The following is a 19,777-nucleotide window of genomic DNA, read 5'->3' on the forward strand; positions in this document are numbered from 1 at the left end:
TATGTTGATACATTTCTTCCATTCAGCTATATGAAAAACACTAACTTTGAACCTGAGTTAAATTTAGACTGGAAAAAATGGAATGCCTCCTCCCCTTTTTTTTTTTTTTTTTTTAGTTGGTTGTTTAAACAACAATCAAAAGGAGTGTTTTCCTTTCCCAGGGGAACTTACAGTATTACCACAGGAACACAGTATCCTTGTATTACAATTAGATGTCATGCTAAACTAAAATTCTGTCTTTAACAATTCCTTAGAATAGCCTTCTTTTGGCAAACAAGCTTTGATCTCAATTACTGATCACTTCCTTCAAGTTTGTAACTTTGCCCTTTTCAGATGAGATCCAACGTCATGCCAAAGGATGGGATATCCCCCATCATATCCTCCATACTGCAGCCCAAATCTGCTCCAGAGGGTCCCCAACCCTCTAGAACACATTTTGAGGGTGTGCAGAAAAGGAAGAGGAAGTCTTGCTCGCACAAACAGAAGTCTGTTGCACAGGCAGGAGAACACAATTGGATAGCACCATTCATTATTATGGCTGAAACCAAACAGCAGCAACCTAGGAGCTGATCAAGCTATAAACTGTGAGGAAAAAAGCTCAAGGGAGAACCTAGAGATAAACTAGGAAGGGAAATCTTAATCTATTTTCAGTCTTTTAAAGTGGCTGTTTCTGAAAGACCAACTCTATAAGCCAGTGTGCAAGGGAAGGCACTCATAAGATGGAAAGCTAAGGTCACAGAAGGTATGCTGTTCTCTCAAGGTGGAAGTGGAATCTGAGGAAGCAGCTGCCATCATTGCATTTGATCCCAGGGGGGGGGGGGTTTCTATAAAAAGAAGGGCAAACAGAAATATTTCTGCTCCAAATGCAAGATTCTAATTTAGTGTACACTGGCTGCCAATACCCAGGATGCAAAGGGGTAGTAGGAGGAGCTGTTGCAGGTCCTTCTGTAAAGGAAGCACTTGCTGCTAGTCAGCCATTTGCTCCCCATGCTGAAAGAAACTTTGAAAGTGGCATTCTATGTTACTCAAGGATGTGTGGGTAGGATGAAAAACCAGGAAAGTTCTCGTTTGTCAACAAAGCGCGTACACACATCTAAGAGGCACATTAGCCTCCAGCTAATGTACATGAATTTTCAAAAATGAATGAATGCAAATATTGGCACATCTGAAACAAACTTAATCACATGAGGAAGAGGCTATTGGTGTCTCATTTTTATTTAATAATGATGGTCCATGTTCAGGGGATATATAGATTGCTTTACCTCCAAATATTTAACAAAAAAGCAAAGCCCAAATACTACGTTAGTCATTCAGATTACCATAGTAACCTCCCTTCCAACCATGAGAGGCAGAGGCAAATGATTTTTTTTGGTACAGCATCTGGAAATTAGACCAAACATCTGGAATGAGGATGTGGCTAGAAAGCATTACGCAATTGCTTTAAATCCAAGAGTTAATGTAGTAAATTGGGACTTAAAATAGAGGCCAAAAGATTTTGACAATTAAATTCAACACCAAATTTGGAAAGAAATAGGTAAAAAAAGTATGTGAGAAATATACAATGCTGGCAGTATTTGGACAATCAAATCTTGGCTTAAGTTAACTTTAAATCATATCATGTTTCATTTGGAAACCATTAAGCATGGTTTCCCAGTCTGGACATAAAAAGCTCTGGTACCCTGGTTAACTGGGGCTTCCTGGCTTGTTTCTCGGCTCACGTGACATGCAGGAGTCTTAGTTTTAGATCTCAGGTTGTTAAGCAAAGATTCGATCAACTGAATATAGATGCTGTGAATCACAGGTGTGGCCCTCCAGATGTTACTAAACTACAACTCCCATAAGCCCCTGCAAGCATGGCCAACGGTCAGGGATGATGGGAGTTACAATTCAACAACATCCGGAAGGCCAGTGGTTCACCACACCTTATACTTTCAAACCTTGGCTCCAGTAGGCCTGGAAGATACACATATTATAATTTTAGGGTGCACACATATGTATGTGTGGTATTAAGTGCATGCTTGCCATTCACAACATGGTTGCACCTTTCTCTGTTGCAGCACTGCCTTCCATAACCATCAGCTATTCGGCTATTTCCCCCCGCCCCCATCTCAAAGTGGATCCACTACAATGTTGTCTTGCACAGCCATTATCTGCTCACCCAGGGGATACCTTAAAGCTACTGTTACCGCCTCAATCTCCTACTCCACATTACCTATCCACCTAAAGAATGCTTCCCAGGTGTACCATTCAGCTCTGCTTCCGCCTCTACACTCATTTTCTCGTTTGTTCCCCATCTTTCACAAGCTCCATTTTCAGGTAGATGTTCACAGCATTTTTGGCTTGGTGCAGTAGCCTGCTCTGATAATCTGTTTCATTTTTTTTTAAAGTAGCACAGTTGTAGATTAATATGCACATTCACCCCTGAAAAGCTGGTTTATCTCTAGTATTAACACTCCCCTCTAAATGACCACTGGTATGTGATTCTGGGCTCAACTGAAGCGTTGGTTGTTACCTATAAAGCCCTAAATTGGCCTGGTTACCCAAAGAACCACACACTTTCTACCCCACAAGATTGCCTGAAGCTTGCTTTTTTCACCAGAGGCTGTCCCCCAAGTCCTACTGCCAACGGAAGTTGAGTTTAGTGATTGGAGAAGGGCCCTTCGTAGTTCTAATGCCATATATTGGGGATGTTCTTCCCATGGAAACATTGCCTGAAGCCAACTCTGATATATTTCTGGCACCAGGCAGAGACATTTTTAATTTGTCCAGACATCCAAGCATATTCAACAGATGGTTTTAAGAGTTGGTTATGATTCAGTGTGGTTTATGGCTTGAGTGTTGCTGGGGCGGTGGTGGTTATATCATTTTATTGTACTGTTTTATTCATTTATCTGAATGTTATCCTGGCATAGTATGCGAAGGGTGGGTGGTAAATTAAAATAAATGCGTTCATCCCTTGAATATTAACATCACTTTCCATCAACGTGCAATTTGGCTTGAGTGGCAATTTGTTATTTCAATGAAATATCAAGGACCTCTTGCTAGCCAGCTCTCAGGTATCCTCATTTCCTGACAAATCAGATTCATTGTGTCAACCTTACGCAATCATGTTACCGTAGGTGGAAGTAAATACGTCTACTTTCATTTGAACTACTGAATTAGGTGAACATTCTGCTATTCCAACTCGTCAAAGAAGCCACATAATACACACTTTGATTTATTTACTTAAATTTTTCTGTTTGCCTTTTTCTAACTGCTTAAAAAAAAAAAAACAAAGTAAAATACAATTGGTGTGGCAGTAATATGACTTTTTGAGATTATGGAACATAAATAAAACTAATGCAATGCAATACAGCATGATTGAATTTATTTATGGACCTGGTAACTACTTCTCTTCTGCTTTCTTGATTAAAACAGTCACTTAATAGAATTACAATGCAAAGATTCTTCCAGTCTAAGAATCTTTACTCATAAGTAAGACCCTCTGAGTGTGTTTTTTTAAAAAAAAATACTTACTCTCAAATGAGCATTAGAACCTTAAACATATACAATCACTTTCCTAGTTATACTGCACAGTATAAGCATATGTCATACTTTGATATTTTTATTATTGTTGGTTTGTTATTTTATTCTTTTTTAAAATATTTGCTGTCAGCCATTTTGGACACCTCCATATGGAGTCAGAAAGCTAGTTATAAATTTTATTCTAAATAAGTATAAACAAGTATACTAACAGGATAAAGTCAGGCTCTGACATCACCTAGCATGGCTTCTTGTGTATCATTTCTCTGCCAAAGTCCATCCTTTTTTATATACACGGTGCCTCCTGTTATGCATATTTTATTTGTTTGATTATTTCTACCCCACCTTTTGATCCAGAAGTGTTCCCCAAAATAGCTTAAGTAAAATAATTAAATAGAATTTAATTAAAGCTCTCATTTCCTCTTGCACACTGCACTGATATGGGGCAGCCATTTCCCTCAAACCCCAAATTCTCATTGGCTGCCCCTATCCTCCCCCTTCCACTCTGCTAAGGACAAGAAATGGGGAGGCCAATTGTTGGGTATTTCTCGCTCTTTCTCCACACCTAGATGCTAAAGGACAGTGGTTGGATGGTCATTAATCTCAGCATATAGAGATAAGCATGTGCAAACAGGTTAAACAGAGTTATTGGTATGCTATTGCTTTTTCAGAGTTCTCTGAGTAAAGGATCCAAAAATAATCACACCATGAAAAAGCAGCAGCAAGACTGCTTTTAATCAACAGTGAAGACATGCTACCAAAGAGAACTCCTTTTCACTCTTTTGCTCATAGCAAAGTGCACCATGCATACAAAAACAAAACAACCAAAAACCAGACTTTGGCTAAGGGAGCACTGTCCAAAATGGTTACACACCAAACATACAGCTAAGCATACACATTTTAAGCTGGAATCATTTAGACCTGAAAGAGCTTAAGTTTGGCTAGATTTTATACAATCCCCCCCCCCTTTTTACTTGGTTGCACTGTAAACATGCACAAGTTAGATGGTTTGTGAGCCCACAAACACTTAAAGAAGTAGTGACGCAGCTTAGCACATCTACATCAATGTCTGCAGCTTCCCATCTTTAAAGCTTCTATGCGCCTTGACTGTTAAATCCACTCACTGTTGTAGCCACTGCATCTGCTAGTCTCTGGCGACGCCGTGCGGTACTGAACTGGCTTTTCAGTGCTGTCCCTTCCTGACAGTGAACGGGAAAAGAACAGGGAAGCAGAAAGAAGGGGAAAAGGATGATGGGAACTCAGGAAAGACAGTCAGAGAAAAAGAGGAGGACGTTCTTCTAACTGTTTTACTTCTACCAAGGGCCAATCTGCAGTGCAACTGAGGAAAAGGGAGTCACCAAGTTGTTCCGCTATGTGTACCTCATCCCCAGTTAGCCCCATGATAAGCTGCACAGAGTAGGTTTCTAACTCAGTTCATCACAGACTGACTGACAATTAGAGGACACGGTGAAGCCACTGAACAAACCGTTGCAGCACCACTTACCCAGCTGCTATAATGTGACAACTCTTCTTTTGCAAACAGGTGGAAAGTAATTGGTCCTAATAGTAAGAAGCAGAAAACCTTTTGGCATCAAATAGTGTGGTCTAAATCCAGCACAAAAGCAATGCTCGCTTAAGGCCACTGCAATCACTTTGTGTTGAATTTAGGGCCTACGCTTTTCTTATTCACACACGTGCAAGATACATTAAGAATAATTGGCTATTAAAAAGTTACTGGTAGCATTTGATAGTTGTGAACTACAACTGCATGTCCATAATGTATGCATGTTATTTGGCATGTAAATAAAAAAACAAACCAGGAGGCTATGGGATGAAAAGACAACAAAAATCCAAAATTTGGATACGGTTCAATTACACTACACAATGTAGCGGAAATCACCCAGAATGCTGTTCTCTCAGAATGCAGGTCTACTAGACGTTGTAAGCTAACTAAAGGTGTTTGGCAACTAAGTATTTCTCTGCATAAAACTTTATGCCACCTGAGACTGCAATCTGTTCTGGATTTCATGCTACAAATTTCACCCAGACCAGCTATTCAACATTCTTTTACTTCTGCGTTGCTGTTTTTTTTGTTTTTTGAATGATCAACCTATTCATTCATTCCAACATATTCTGCATTATTCCTAAAACAATGTCAAGGATGGCAGACAAGCACTTATTTAAATCACTGTCTGCAGGCTGTAGCTTCCAAAAGAAGTAAGTGATTTATAACAGTCCTTCAACATGCCATTAAAAAATCCAAGTGGCACTAGAGTAAGCAGTTTCGCAAGGGTACAACCAACTTTTTTTAAAAAAACAACATTTTGAGTGGTTTTCTTGAAGGCAACTACACAACTATATATATCCACGGGCAACTGAAGATGGGGGACAAAGTATGTACCACAACTCCCACCTCTGCTGGCAAGCTCTGAAAGCCTTTCCTTTTTCAGGCTTGCTCAGGGCTTTGTATGAGATATTCTTTTCTCAGTCCTGGAGGAGGGAGCAAATCTTAGGCATGCAAAAACCTCCTGATCCTCCTAGCTTTACTTTGTCAAGTTGTCCCTCAATTAAAAGAAGTGAACAGACAGGAGTTCTGGGATATCCTAGGTACAGGTAAAGCTGATAATGTACAGGATCAGGTAGTCCTTTTTATCCAAGAACAGGGCAGGAAGAAGAGGTAAGAGCATGCAAGAGCCACAGACTCATTCACTCTCTCCTGGGTTCAGAAGTTCAGTTTAACTAGGCTCTCAATTATAACCAGGAGCTTCTCTTTCGATTCTTGTGAGCCATACATGGGAAACAGAACACCACATGTAACAGAGAGCAATATGTTCACAGGCTGAATATACCAATATGATTTTGTTTTCACGTGGCTTTCCAAGGCCTTTGCTGCCCTCCCTCTCTTTAAGGCTAAACAGGCCTTTAAAATAATTTCATTCAACCAGAAAACAAGCATTAGCACGTCAGAATGGTCCCGTGAAGCTATTAACATAGGACTTGGAGCAGAGATAAGGAAATTTAAATTTGACTGCAAGCTTTTCTGACCAATCTGCACTTCCTTCAAATTATCAGTGTTCCTTCTTTAAGAGAGAGAGAGAGAGAGAGAGAGAGAGAATATTTTAAAACTCTAGCAGCATGTGAATCTCACAAGGATCTATTAAGAACTAATGAAAACTACAAATTCTCTAAAAAAAAATATGGCACTAAATTATAGATAAACATACCAAGAGTTGCAAACTTTACAACACGGAAAATGCAGTTTTAAAATGTTGCAGCCCCTCTTCTTCTTATAACCTCTTGTGTTCCTTTCTTGTTGCATTGGAAAGCAATGAACCTGACTACTGACTGCCTGTGCAAAACTTTGCGTCATAACTTCTAAAGCAATCCAAGAGTTTGAGGGTCATTTGCACACACCTCTGGATTAAAGCCTCTATGTGAGAAAATTATTTGAAAAGGAAGGATGGTCAGAAGGCAGACTGACCAGCTTCTGGGGCTTTAGACCTGAGGTGGGGATTTTGTTGGGAGGATGGAAACTGTAGTCCGGTAACATATGGAGGGCGGCAGGTTCCCCACCGTTGCTTTAGAATTTCTGAGACTTTGGAACATTCTCTGGAAATTTCCTCTCAATGAGTCACTCTTTCATTACAGCTCAGAGAAAAAGGGGTGGGGAGGAAGAGAGGGAGAGAGAGAGAGAGAGAGAGAGAAAGAAACTGGCTGACTTTTAAAAGAATAAAGTCTGCTAAAACTGAACCCTTAATTCAGCAAACATGGACCCTCCACTGCAAAAAAGGGGAAAAAACCAAAAGTTTGTTGCACAAAACACTCTGCATCTAGTTAGCACTTCAGACAACAGACGTTACTACCAGTGACACAAAAAATGTAAAGCACAGAAACAAGCACAAATTGTTTGAGGGTGCTACATTACCTACAAAAAGCTTGATTTGCCAAATGCACCCTTTTGTTAAATCACTGGTTTCTCCTTCCAGAAAATATTTCAAGAAAAACTTTCAAGAATGAAAAGGCCAGTGCTTCAACAATTCAGAGGCGTCTTTTATCTAAAACTCTGGTGAAAATTGAAAACATGAACGCAGTACCTGGAGCTGTATTTTAGCATCTTTGCTGACGCTTTTTGTTCTCCATCTTCTTGTGACACGCTTGTCCTTCTTATCTACACAATTAGCCTACGTCATGAAATAGTTAAAAGCAACAAAGCATTGTGTTAAAAGCACATACAACCAACCGACAGAGACAATACTGGAAAAGTTAGTAACAAGAATCTTGGTGTTAGTTTTCAGCAAATAAAAATATGGTAAGAATGCTAACCCTGGCTCTCCATAAAAAGCAAGCAATGTGTTATTTTAAAACAAATTTAAAAGCAAACTAACTTTGGGATACAATTCTAAAGTCATTTACTTTAGACTTTTCTGCCTAAATTCAGTGAAAGTATCCTTGCTTCCATATGACACTCAGTAATACGAAACAAAAACAAACTGAATATTAAATTACTGGAACAAAGGTTATGAAAAATTGTATTGGTTGCTGTATTTACAATCCTCACAGAACTGGATTATAGCAACAAGTTATTCTGCCCATGCTTCGATATTTCATAATTGACTAGAGAGTTTCTAAATTTTGCAGGCTGACAGTTGGTTTCCTCTAGGAACCAGGTTTTCTATAACAAAACACATCATCATTTTTAAAAAATTTGGAATTCAAAACTTGCTTACCTGCATATCCGTGAAATTTGGAGCTGACTGAGTCCTCTGAAGTATTTCTAAGTTTTGAAGAATTTTACTGAGTTCCACAAGGTTTGACTGGCAGTGCGTAAGGTCTGACACAAATTATATTCAAAAAAAGTACATTAGTTACCTTGGTCAAGATTTTATTTTTTCTATGGTATCTCATAACTTAAATAGGATAAGATTATCAGTATAGTAGCACAAACACACAGATTGGTGTGTGTGTGTATATATATGCATATGTATATGTGTGTGATAATATATATATATATATATATATATATATATATATATGAAGACAGGAGTGCCTGGCGTGCTCTGGTCCATGGGGTCACGAAGAGTCGGACACGACTAAACGACTAAACACACACACACACACACACACACACACACACATATGCATGCTACGCTTTCTATAGGCATAAAAAGTTATGCCCTAAATGAGGGACTCAACATACAATTCCTGTACTCTTTTAATCTTCTTACTCCAGGAACAGCCAACACGGTGCTCTCCAGATAATGAACTATAAATCCCATCTGAGCGACCCTTAATTTCATAGGGTATACTCTGAATAAAAGTTACTTGAATACAACCCAACATGCTGGTTGTAAATAATTAGGCAAAAGAAAGCTAAAAGCACATTCCTCGCCAATTCCTTTTAATTCTTGCACTGGATTTTCATTAGGCTAGGCAATCCCCCCCCCCCCCATATCTTGATTAGTTGTTTTATAAAGATCAGCAGTTCAATACACTGCCATAATGGCCAGCAAGTAGCCATACCTCTGCCATGACTCATCTTCATCAGATAAAAAGCACTCAGAATACTGGTTGGCTAAATCACCATTTTCTGTTAACTGTCAACTTATTGAGTATTGTCAGGGGGATGGGAATATGTGTTATCATCCCTGAAGATGCTGTGACATCTTGGTTGGTGGAATCCAGTCTCAGATCAGCTTAGCCAAGGGAACATGTTCTGCGAAATGGGCTCAAGAAGTTGGCTGTCCATTATCTATTCTAGACCAAACTTTGGGTCCCCAGCTGTTGTTGGACTACAACTCCCACCAGCCCCAAGCCCAGGTCTTGTTACCTAGGAATGATGGCAGCTGTAGTCCAACAACAGTTGGGAACCCAAGTTTGAGAAACACTGGCTAGACCAAGCATCCCCAAACTTGGCCCTCCAGCTGTTTTGGGACTACAATTCCCATTGTGCTGGTCCCGGGGGGAAGGTTACCGTTGGCGTGGTCAAAGTCCGGTCCTGGGTCACGAGTCTGGAAACAGTTCACAAAGAGCGAGGCGGGGTCCGAAGCAGGAAGCCGGGCGGGGACAGGAACTCTGGAAGGACAGGTCTGGGTCCGGGCAGAAGCAGGTATTCAACGACGTTGCTCCCGCAACCTGGGACCGGGCTGACTGGCCTTTATCTTCTCTGAGGCCAGGGGCGGTCCCGGCCCCCAGGAGACCCGCCTCTCCTGGCCTTAAGGCAAGCACTCCTCCTGGGAGAAACCAGTTCCCTCCGCCTCTCCGACCTGAGCCTCTGCAGCTCAGGAGAGGCTGGAGGGTTACTGGACCCAGGGGGAGACTCACCTTCCCCTGACAGGGCTGGGAGAGGCGCACCTGTAGGCACTGTGTCCTCAATCACCTCCGGAGCCAGAGTGGAATCACGTGGTGCCTGCTCCTGAGGATCCGGCATAGGTGCAGGCGCTTCAGATCCAAGGCCCTGCCCCAGCTCAGCCGGCCCTGAAGCCGGGGACTCCTGTGCAGGCTGGGGTTCCTCTGGTTCAGCCTCTGAATCGGATTCCCAGGCCATCACACCCATCATCCCTGACCACTGGTCCTGTTAGCTAGGGATGATGGGAGTTGTAGTCCCAAAACAGATGGAGGGCCAAGTTTGGGGGTCCCTGGGCTAGACCATTCACAGCATGCCATAAAAACTACAGATATAACATTAAAAACTAATCAGGAACCCTCATTTGTTTTTTTAAAAAAATAGCTCCCAGATACGTTGACACAAACTAGACAGATTTTAAAAAAGGCTAGTGTAGTGCCAAACAACATTAACCTCCATTTTTAACCTGAAAGCCACCATAGGCAGGATTCATTGTGACCAGAAGTATCAACAGATTGCCCTGAAATAGTACCCCTTATTATTATTTTTTATTGTATTGGTTATTAAATTAATATGCTGCCTTTCATCCGAAAAACACAGAGTGGTTTACAACATAAAAACACAAAATACGTATTAGCAAAAAACAGTAAATCCACCCAATGACTGCATATAGGGAAATATGAATACTACATGAATACTACATATTTAAAGCCCTAAATGGCCTCAGTCCTATATACCTAAAGGAGCATTTCCACCCCCATCATCCAGCCCGGACACTGAGGTCCAGCACCGACGGCTTTCTGGTGGTTCCCTCACTATGAGAAGTGAGGTTACAGGCAACCAGGGAGAGGGCCTTCTCAGTAGTGGCGCCTGCCCTGTGGAATGCCCTCCCAGCACATGTCAGAGCAATAAACAACTATTTTACTTTTAAAAGACAACTGAAGGCGGCCCTAAAAGGGAAGTTTTTAATGTCTGATGCTGTATTGTTTTTAATAGTCAGTGGAAGCCACCCAGAGTGGCTGGGGAAACCCAGCCAGATGGGCGGGGTATAAATAATAAATACAGTGGTGCCCCGCAAGACGAATGCCTCGCAAGACGGAAAACCCGCTAGACGAAAGGGTTTTCCGTTTTGGAGGTGCTTCGCAAAACGAATTTCCTATGGGCTTGCTTCGCAAGACGAAAATGTCTTGCGAGTTCCTGCGGGGGTTTTTTCCTCCCCCCCCCTTTTCCCAAGCCGCTAAGCCACTTATCAGCTGATCCGCTAAGCCGCTTAACAGCTGATCGCTAAGCCGCTTATCAGCTGATCCGCTAAGCCGCTTAACAGCTGATCCGTTAAGCCACTAAGCCGCTTATCAGCTGATCCGCTAAGCCGCTTATCAGCTGATCCGCTAAGCCCGCTAAGCCGCTAATAGCGCTAATCCGCTAAACCGCTAATGGGCTTGCTTCGCAAGACGAAAAAACCGCAAGACGAAGAGACTCGCGGAACGGATTCTTTTCATCTTGCGAGGCACCACTATAATAATAATAATAATAATAATAATAATAATAATTATTATTATTATTATTATTATACATGGGAACTATCTATTAGCCAGAAGACGAGTACCTATAAATGGAAGGAAAGAAGCTTGACCAGAGACTGACCTTCCGCACACCTGTCCATCTCCTCGGAGTCTTGCAACCAAGCAACTACTTTACTTTGGCCAGTGGTACATGTTGCGGGGAGGCTGTTGCTGCAGGTAATGGATGGCTGCCATGGGAAATTATTCTGTGCGACCTAAAAAAAAAACCCCAAAGATTCGAAAATTTTATTACTGAATACTGGGAGAAAAATGGCCTGTGCTAAAATCAAACCATCAGACAAGAAACAAATGATATCCTGTTTGAAAGGAGGCAAGTATGAATTCAGCACCTTGAAAATTGATGGTGGTCTTGGTTTTTCTGCCTGTTTTAACAATTGTAATGCACTGTGCTGGATGCTACATTGTTTTTAAATGTATTTTTATTGTGTCCTTTATTTCTTATAATGTATTTTATTGTAATACAATTTGCATTCCATAGAATTAAAACTGTGATACAATAAAATACAATGAACAGAACGAAATAAGCAATAAAAATACAATTAAAAATGATGGTGTATATCAAATGTGGACATGCCGCAAACCACCTGACCCAAGCTTGTGGTCCACTGGCGGACCACAGTTTGGGAGCCCCTTCTCTAGCCCAAATAAAACATCAATAACAAGCAGTTCAGCAAAAGTGGTAAAATCAGGGAGTTATTCAGCTTCCTCTTCTCTTCACTTCACTAGTGCTATCAATAATGGCACACATTTCCTAACGGAGGACAACGGTTAGAAAATGTGGTGGATTATTAAACAAGTATCTTCCGATCAGGGACGTTTTATACCTTGGCCTCCAGGGCGGCAACATTAGCAGCTGGTGAAGATTCAGTAGTTGACGCGGAAGGGAATATGTGGAATCCGGCATCTCGTGGTGATCGTACAATCTCGTTCTGACGGTATAACCTGTGGTGGCGCAGCCTCGATACCCAAGCATCAAACGAGTCCTGGGATTTTACCTAGTGAGAACGGGGAGCTCAGTAATAGTATCTGACTGTTTCAAATTGAGAAGAAAACTAATGGGAAACATTCCTTACTTTCAAATGGTAAATATGCTCTTCAGTGTCAAGGTCTATCCTCCGAGCTTTCTTTTTAATCGACATAACTGATAAGCCAACATCTATGCTTCCGTGAACCTTTCCTTTCTGAGTCTGAAAAATAAAAATGAAGAGAAAACATTGCCAATGAGCTGGGAAAAATAAGGTCATTTCTTTATTTAAGTATTTATATACCACTAAATCATAACATATATATATCAAAGTGGCTTACAACGTTAAAAAAGATAAAAACCAAACAATAAAATTTATGGTGCCCAATTGAAATATGTTGTTTACTTGGTCAGAAACATCAGAAAATATTATTAGATGGGGAGAAAACAAAAGCATCATTTTTCTGGAAAGGGAATCATGAAGATAGGAATGCATTGCCCTTTGATTTCCTAATAAACACTTTCTCCATGACTAATTCTAAAAAAGGCTGCATTTCATATGCTACATTAACATATATTAGAATCTCTGCTTGCTATAGACGATATGCTAAAAGCTGCAGAAAATAAAAAGATATAACTAAATAGTCCTTCACCAAACAAAACATTCTTCTCTTCTCCTTTCTTTCTACTTCATCATCAAAGGAAATATTAATTATAATATTGGATTTTTATAATGTTACTTTAAAAAAAAATGCTCTAGTATTACTTACATCAATTGGCGACTTTGAATATTTCAACATTCCGTTATCCAGAACAAAAAAGCGCTACAGAAAAAAACAAAACAATTTGTAAGAGGTCAAATAAAATCTGGCATATGTAAAATAATATATCTAATGAAGACAAATGTCTGTTCCTCGTGGTTACGAGCACACAGCAGAAACCATGCTGACAAGACATCTTGCTTCCATTCCGTAGCCTGGATATGAGGATCCTCTTAGCCACTAAACTTTGTATGCCTTACAGCAGGGTTGAGGAACCTGGGGCCCAGGAGTTGAACACAGGACTCTGTGCCTTTATATCTGGCTCTCAGGACTGTTCCCAGCCTACATGTCATCTCCTCCACAGCCCTGCTCTACTCTCAACTCAAGTGCTTCTGTCTTGCTGGAATGCGTCCTTGAAATATGCTCTACCCACACCTCTGACTCCATCCACCACTGGCAAGTTGTCCTGTGAAGTTGCTCATGAAGAAATGCAGCTCTTGGGCTGAAGAAGGCAGACCACACATGTCTCACAAGCATGGAGAGCAGGCAACCCACGGCCAACTGCCATGCCCCATCTAGAACACTGGCCTTGAAGTCCAAACTATAATGGAGATGACCTAACGGCAAGCAAAATACCTGCATACAGCATCCACTGTTACCTTCCCTCCTCTCTCTCTCTCTCTCTCTCTCTCTCTCTCTCTCTTTAAAGCCACTATGAGAGATTGTAATTAGGAGCAGTGGACTCAAACAAGAGAGAGTTTGTGTATGCTTAACCTTGTGCTCTCTGATTGTTCTCCTCAAAATTTCCCCTTACCCAGTTGCTTTCCCCCTGCATAAAACAGCGGGGCACGATTTGAATGAAACAATAGCGAGAGTGGAAAGGGTCAAGCATATCCTTTTATTTTTCCTCTCCTCACCACAGACTCCTGAGGCTGTAAAAAACAGTGTTGGAAGAATGTCGCATTGAATGTCTAGTTTGGTCCTTAGGCCATCCATTGAATTCATCAAGGGATTACCATTTCCCAGTTTTCTGGAGTTAGGTATCCTGACTAAACAACGCACATATGAGAAATGGCAGATAAACTCTTAATAGCTTCCTAGCAATACCAGCAGGTGTCTCAGTTAAGAGAACTGCAACTGCGTAACAACAACAACAACACTAAAGCCAATGTAGCTAATAAGATAAATATGCAAATACCATCCTTTAGTGTGAAAACAGGGATTGGCTGATTCTGGAGCATATCAATTTGCCACATATGATAATGACCCTTTGCTTTTTAATCTATAGTAATGGTCATCTAAGATGATTATGGATGCCTTACCTTGTGCCAACCTTTCAAAGGCCATTTCCTCTTCTTCAGCATGAACCCTTCATGTTTGTCTGGCTTCTGGACATTGGTCTGCCCAATTTTGAGGCCTTCTATAATTTCCCAGCTGTCTGGCTCCTGAAGGAAGAAGAATGGGGGGGAAACACCAAAAAATTCTGTGAGTTGAGTTCAATATTATCTGAAACACTGGCACTGTGTTGGATGAGCAGCAGATATTGGGGTCTCAAATTTCATTGGTGCCCTGCGTGGTGCCAAAATCCAGTGCCCTGTTGGTATATTGCCAAAACAAACTTCAAACAAGTCTTTAAACAGGGCCTTGAAGCACATCCTTGAGGCACGCCTAAAACATCAACTTAGCAACAAGAATTCTCCCCAGCAACAGATGTCTGGAGAGATGCAGTTGAGTGTGAGACAGTCAAGGGTTGGTCATTGAGGAGGCCAGAATATATGGAAGTCTGTGAAGCTGTCTTTCTGGTCCAATAGCTGAAGGGAGCAGAGATCTGTATATAGTTCTTATTTTATATGTATACCAGTAGCGTTGTGCAACTTCTAATGCAGATAATAAAGACTTTAGAGAAGAACTGCATGGGTGAGGATTTTATTCCTGTCACAGGAATTCACCAAGAGAGGGCTGGACTGCTGCTGCTGTGAAGACGAGGGAAGACTTTCTGAGTAAATCTGCTGAGACCCCAAGAGTTGGCGCTCACACACTAACATGCCCCCCACTCCATTCTAAATCTTAGTTGCAGCACCCCCAAGGCTGTGAGCCAAGTGTGACCATATCGGTCACATTCTCCTAAATCCACCTCTGGTACGAGCCATATCTTCAAACCATTAAGGCTGCAAGCCAATGTTCATTTCTATAAAAATAAGTCCCACTGAACTCAGTGAGACTTGACTTCTGAGGCCAGATACCCAGCACTGTGTCAAGACCCATCAGCGATGTTATTCTCTCCAACTCTGCAAAGGGAACTCTTTCAAATAAGAGTGCATGGATCAGATGGAGACAGAGCAGACTGGATGACTCAACTTTGGTGTCGTTTCATAAACTGTTCCGGTGTCATGCTGTTTTATAAATTACATGCCCTTTCTAGAAGCTCACAAGAAGGGAGAACAAGGGGTTAGTGTTGAAAGAACTTCTCTGAATGTGCCTGTAAAGTCACTAGGTTGTTCTCAAAAGGCTTCACTGACAAAATTAGCCCCAAGATGCACTCTTTTCTCACGAGAACCAAAGGGTAAAAGCTTGGTTTTCTTCTTTAAAAAGAACATCATAATCTAATCTGCTAAAAAGCAGCTCTTTCATGAGGTTTGTTGGTCACATTCACACCATTCATTTAAAGCACATTTATAACACTTCAACAGTCATTACTCTCCCCCCCCCAACCCTGGAAACTGCAGTTTACCCCACAGAGAGAGAGCGCTATAATTCCCAGCACCCTTAACAAACTACAGTTCCCAGGATTCTGTGAAGGAGGCCATGTGCTTTAAATGTATGGTAGGGAAGCACACAGAAACTGCTGCCAAAAGTTTGTGGCTGAGCAGCAGTTACACAGGGTATTACTGCAAGCACTGGAACTATCTTGTGGTCTTCAGATGAAGGGTGATATACAAATTTCATAAATGAATATAAACTCCTTGTGGAGGTATCCTCAACCTTCTCAGATGCAGGACCCACTTTTAACCCAAACATGCATTGGGGGACCCATTTCTTAATCGATTACCACATATTTGCATGGTGGTAGTGCTCCTGTTGCGACCCACCTTGAATCAGGTTCCAACCCACTAGTGGGATGCAAACCATGAGTTCTGAAGACCAGAGAGCCAGTCCATGGGAATAGTGTTGTTTGGAGTTTTGGCGACAGCCATATCATAACATAGGTACTGTTCCTAAACTATCCTTCATTCTTTCAATTGTTACATATGACAAACCTTTTATTGTTACATACTTCAAAATAAAATCAAGGATTAAAAAATTGAAAGTGATCGATGAAGCAATCAAGAATTGATTAAAAGCTAACAATCTTCCATCTGTATATGTGATCAGTATTTACAAAATTACAATGATTAGTTATATAGACAAACTAAACTGAACCAAGCCAATGTACTGAAAAAGTTTTGCACACCAAATTCTGGTGCAGACACCGTGAACTTAACTTACTTTAGATACAGCTACTGGTTCATTTTCTAGCAACTGTTTGCCAAGTACCGGATCTGTGCTTCCAGAAGAAAAATTCCGCTCTAATACATGGCCACTCTAAAGCAAAAAGAAGAGGAGTCAATTCTAAGCCACAGAAGGTATATTTTCTGCATACAAACCAGAGACCAAAGGTTGGCATAGTTTATAGAAGAACACCCCATTCCTTGAAACAACTTACCAAATTTTCTTCCACTGACCCTTATAATTCAGAAATTTCTACCCTTCTGTATGTTACACTTTAATACCACCTTACGTGCAAATGAATGTCAGCAGTACCACGTGTCTTGCTCTAAGATTAGCAATTTTCATCTATCTTTGGATAGGAGGGTGAGGTAGGAATTCGCTCAAACAAATTTTTAAAACCCAGAAATGTCATAGAGAGTTGAGTTTAGTTGCACTGTTTCATCTACTGCCTTTACATTCCGCTGCCCTTTCTTCTAGGGAAGAATTGGGAGCTTATCTCCCATCCTGCATGAGACAACACAGGGCTGGAGATAAGCCACTCTTCCTCATTTGGGGAAGCAGGGTTAATAAGCAGACATCTCTCATCCTCCTTCTGACCAAGGAGATGGGAGCGAAGCGTCCTTTGCTGCCACCCAGCTTCCTGTTTCATTGTGATTGCCCAATCCGCAACTGTCTTGCGGCTAGTCAAGCAAGTACATTTCAAACAGTCGCAACGAAGAGGCATGTATTCTGTCGCTAATCTCTCCCCCCCACCCCCAGTTTCTGTAAGAGGAAATTATGTTCAGCAAATAATATCAGACTTAAAATTACAAGAAATGAGAATTTCCTGCCTTGTAATTTGCAAACAGAAGGGGAAATATAGGAGGGGAAAGTACATAACAAAGCCAACTGTTAAATTAACAGAAAAGCTGCATCTTGCAAGGTTCCTTAGCGTGGAAAATGTATTTTGAATTTATTGTCTTGGAGCAGACTTATGCACACGCATGCACGCACTCAGTAGTTCGGTCCTACAATAAAGTTAACTCTGGGATCATCAGCAAGTCACCCGTTGGCATTAAGGCACATCTGCCCAGGCCTTCTGCCCTCCCAATGATTTATTTATCCCTGTTCCCCATTGGGGCTGCGAATTCCACCCTCATTAAACAGATAAAACCCCAGATGAATGTAGCTGGTGGGGGGAGTCATGGGCAAGGTGAATTTGCAAGGGGAAATCTGTAGACAAGTCAAGCGCTGCTCTTTCTTTTTGCAGCTCTCCGAAGAGTCTCCTCATCCCCCATTTGTTAGCAAACACGTGGATGTGGTCATGTGTTGCCAACATAGGGAGGAATTCCACGCGGCAGTCTTCTGAGCATTCCATCAGTGCAAGAATTATTTCACCATCCCCTTCCCTGCCCCCCAACCAGCGTGCAATTCTCCCAACCCCTCTCAGAGCCAATTTTGGGGGCACAAGGGGTGCACATGAGCTTCCACTGCCAGGACTCATTAGTTGAGCCCCCGCCATTACATCTAGTTCTGCTCTAATAGTAGGTGTAAACAGACTTTCCTATGTACAGAAGCACACCTGGCATTCACCTTATTCACCAGATCCCTGGCATATTTCCCTTTTCTTAAGCAGCAGCAGAAAGCAGAAGATTACAGAGTCCGCAGGGGATTTTTATTGATGTTACATAGAAAGCTTTTGTACATTGACCTCCAAGCGTTGCTGTCGCGATGAAGAAATTATAGTGAGAGGGCATCTTAAATGCGAATAATTTAGCATTCTTTCACTTACCTGCCTGCTGTCCCGCTGGGAGGATGAAGAAGAAGAGGCACTTTTATGAGATGGTGTAGAGGTTTTGTGAGCAGGAGATATACCTTTCTCCTCTGAACTCATTGCTGCAGCTAGATATTGGTGATCTCCTTTGACAATTAAGACCACATCAATCTCCTTTCAGTCTTCCATACAGGGAGGGAGCCAAAATATTTTCAGCATTTTTTCTATTTCACAGAGTGTCCATTACACACAAGGGTAAGAAGAATTCAAAAGGCATCCAAGCCAGACCTTTAACAAGAAGAAAAAGAAGATGAAGAGATTGTATATGCTTACAATTAAATATTTCTTTATCGTATATATATAGAGAGAGAGAGAGGTAAAGGACCCCTGGAAGGTTAAGTCCAGTCAAGGCCACAATGAGGTGCGGCACTCATCTCGCTTTCAAGCCGAGGGAGCCAGCGTTTGCCCACAGACAGCTTTCTGGGTCATGCAGCCAGCATGACTAAACTGCTTCTGGCGCAACAGAACACCATGACGTAAACCAGAGCTCACGGAAACGCCGTTTACCTTCCCACTGCAGTGGTACCTATTTATCTAATTGAACTGCTGTGCTTTCGAACTGCTAGGTTGGCAGGAACTGAGACAGAGCAGCAGAGCTCACCCTGTTGCGGGGATTCGAACCGCCAACCTTCCAATTGGCAAGCCCAAGATATACTAGGATTCCTAGCTAAATTCAAATATAACATAAAGTGGGCAGAATCCCCCCCCCCCCAGCAGGATTTTGTTTTGCTTTCATTTATTGAGCGATATACACACACACACACACACACACACACATATCTCAGCAAATGAAAACAACAAAAAAATACTGCCCACTTTATGTTATATTTGAATTTACCTAGGAATCTCTTAGGTCATATCTACCAAACTACTAAAAAACACTAAAACCCAGTAAAACGTGAAGCAAATGTTTTATATGAAAAATAAATATGCAAATCCACTGAGAAATATCAGAAGCTTGCTGGATTGTTTTTTCCACGAGGTGCCAATAAAATATTTTCTAAAGGAGAAGTTTTGGTGAAAGCAAATGCAATTCTATGGCAGAGGCAATTTCCGTTCTGCTCTGCAAGATTTCCAGCTAGTACTTTCACGAGTGGCAGAACACAATTCCTCATTACATGGTATCAGTTCTCTCTTGCCTGGTTTCTCAAGTGCAAATTTACTGTGCAGCAGAAATGGTTCACAATCAGCTTTCCCTACCCATTACGCAAACCGCCACAGCTTTGTTTAGAAATATATGCAGACATATAGCAAACATCATTTAAATAACATGTAGGAAGCCCAATATGTATAGTGACCATA

General features: G+C 41.4%; 1 protein-coding gene across 13 annotated transcripts in view; it reads right to left on the minus strand.

Moving 5' to 3' along the window:
- OSBPL6 (oxysterol binding protein like 6) overlaps nt 1–19,777 on the minus strand; it is a 97,803-nt gene that overhangs the window by 32,842 nt on the left and 45,184 nt on the right. For 10 of the 13 annotated variants that reach the window (XM_081023647.1, XM_081023645.1, XM_081023635.1 and 7 more), the window contains 10 exons: nt 18,434–18,703; nt 16,660–16,755; nt 14,496–14,618; nt 13,183–13,236; nt 12,522–12,635; nt 12,273–12,443; nt 11,510–11,642; nt 8,250–8,353; nt 7,617–7,703; nt 4,647–4,721 (listed from right to left, as the gene is read on the minus strand). In XM_081023647.1, the coding sequence (XP_080879773.1) occupies nt 4,647–4,721; nt 7,617–7,703; nt 8,250–8,353; nt 11,510–11,642; nt 12,273–12,443; nt 12,522–12,635; nt 13,183–13,236; nt 14,496–14,618; nt 16,660–16,755; nt 18,434–18,535 (1,059 nt within the window). In that variant the 5' untranslated portion in view covers nt 18,536–18,703. The remainder of the gene's footprint in view (nt 1–4,646; nt 4,722–7,616; nt 7,704–8,249; nt 8,354–11,509; nt 11,643–12,272; nt 12,444–12,521; nt 12,636–13,182; nt 13,237–14,495; nt 14,619–16,659; nt 16,756–18,433; nt 18,704–19,777) is intronic. The other 3 variants (XM_081023636.1, XM_081023639.1, XM_081023638.1) reach the window with 2 other exon arrangements.

This window comes from Podarcis pityusensis, assembly GCF_964106645.2.
Source record: "Podarcis pityusensis genome assembly, chromosome: 1".
Lineage (NCBI taxonomy): Eukaryota > Metazoa > Chordata > Lepidosauria > Squamata > Lacertidae > Podarcis > Podarcis pityusensis.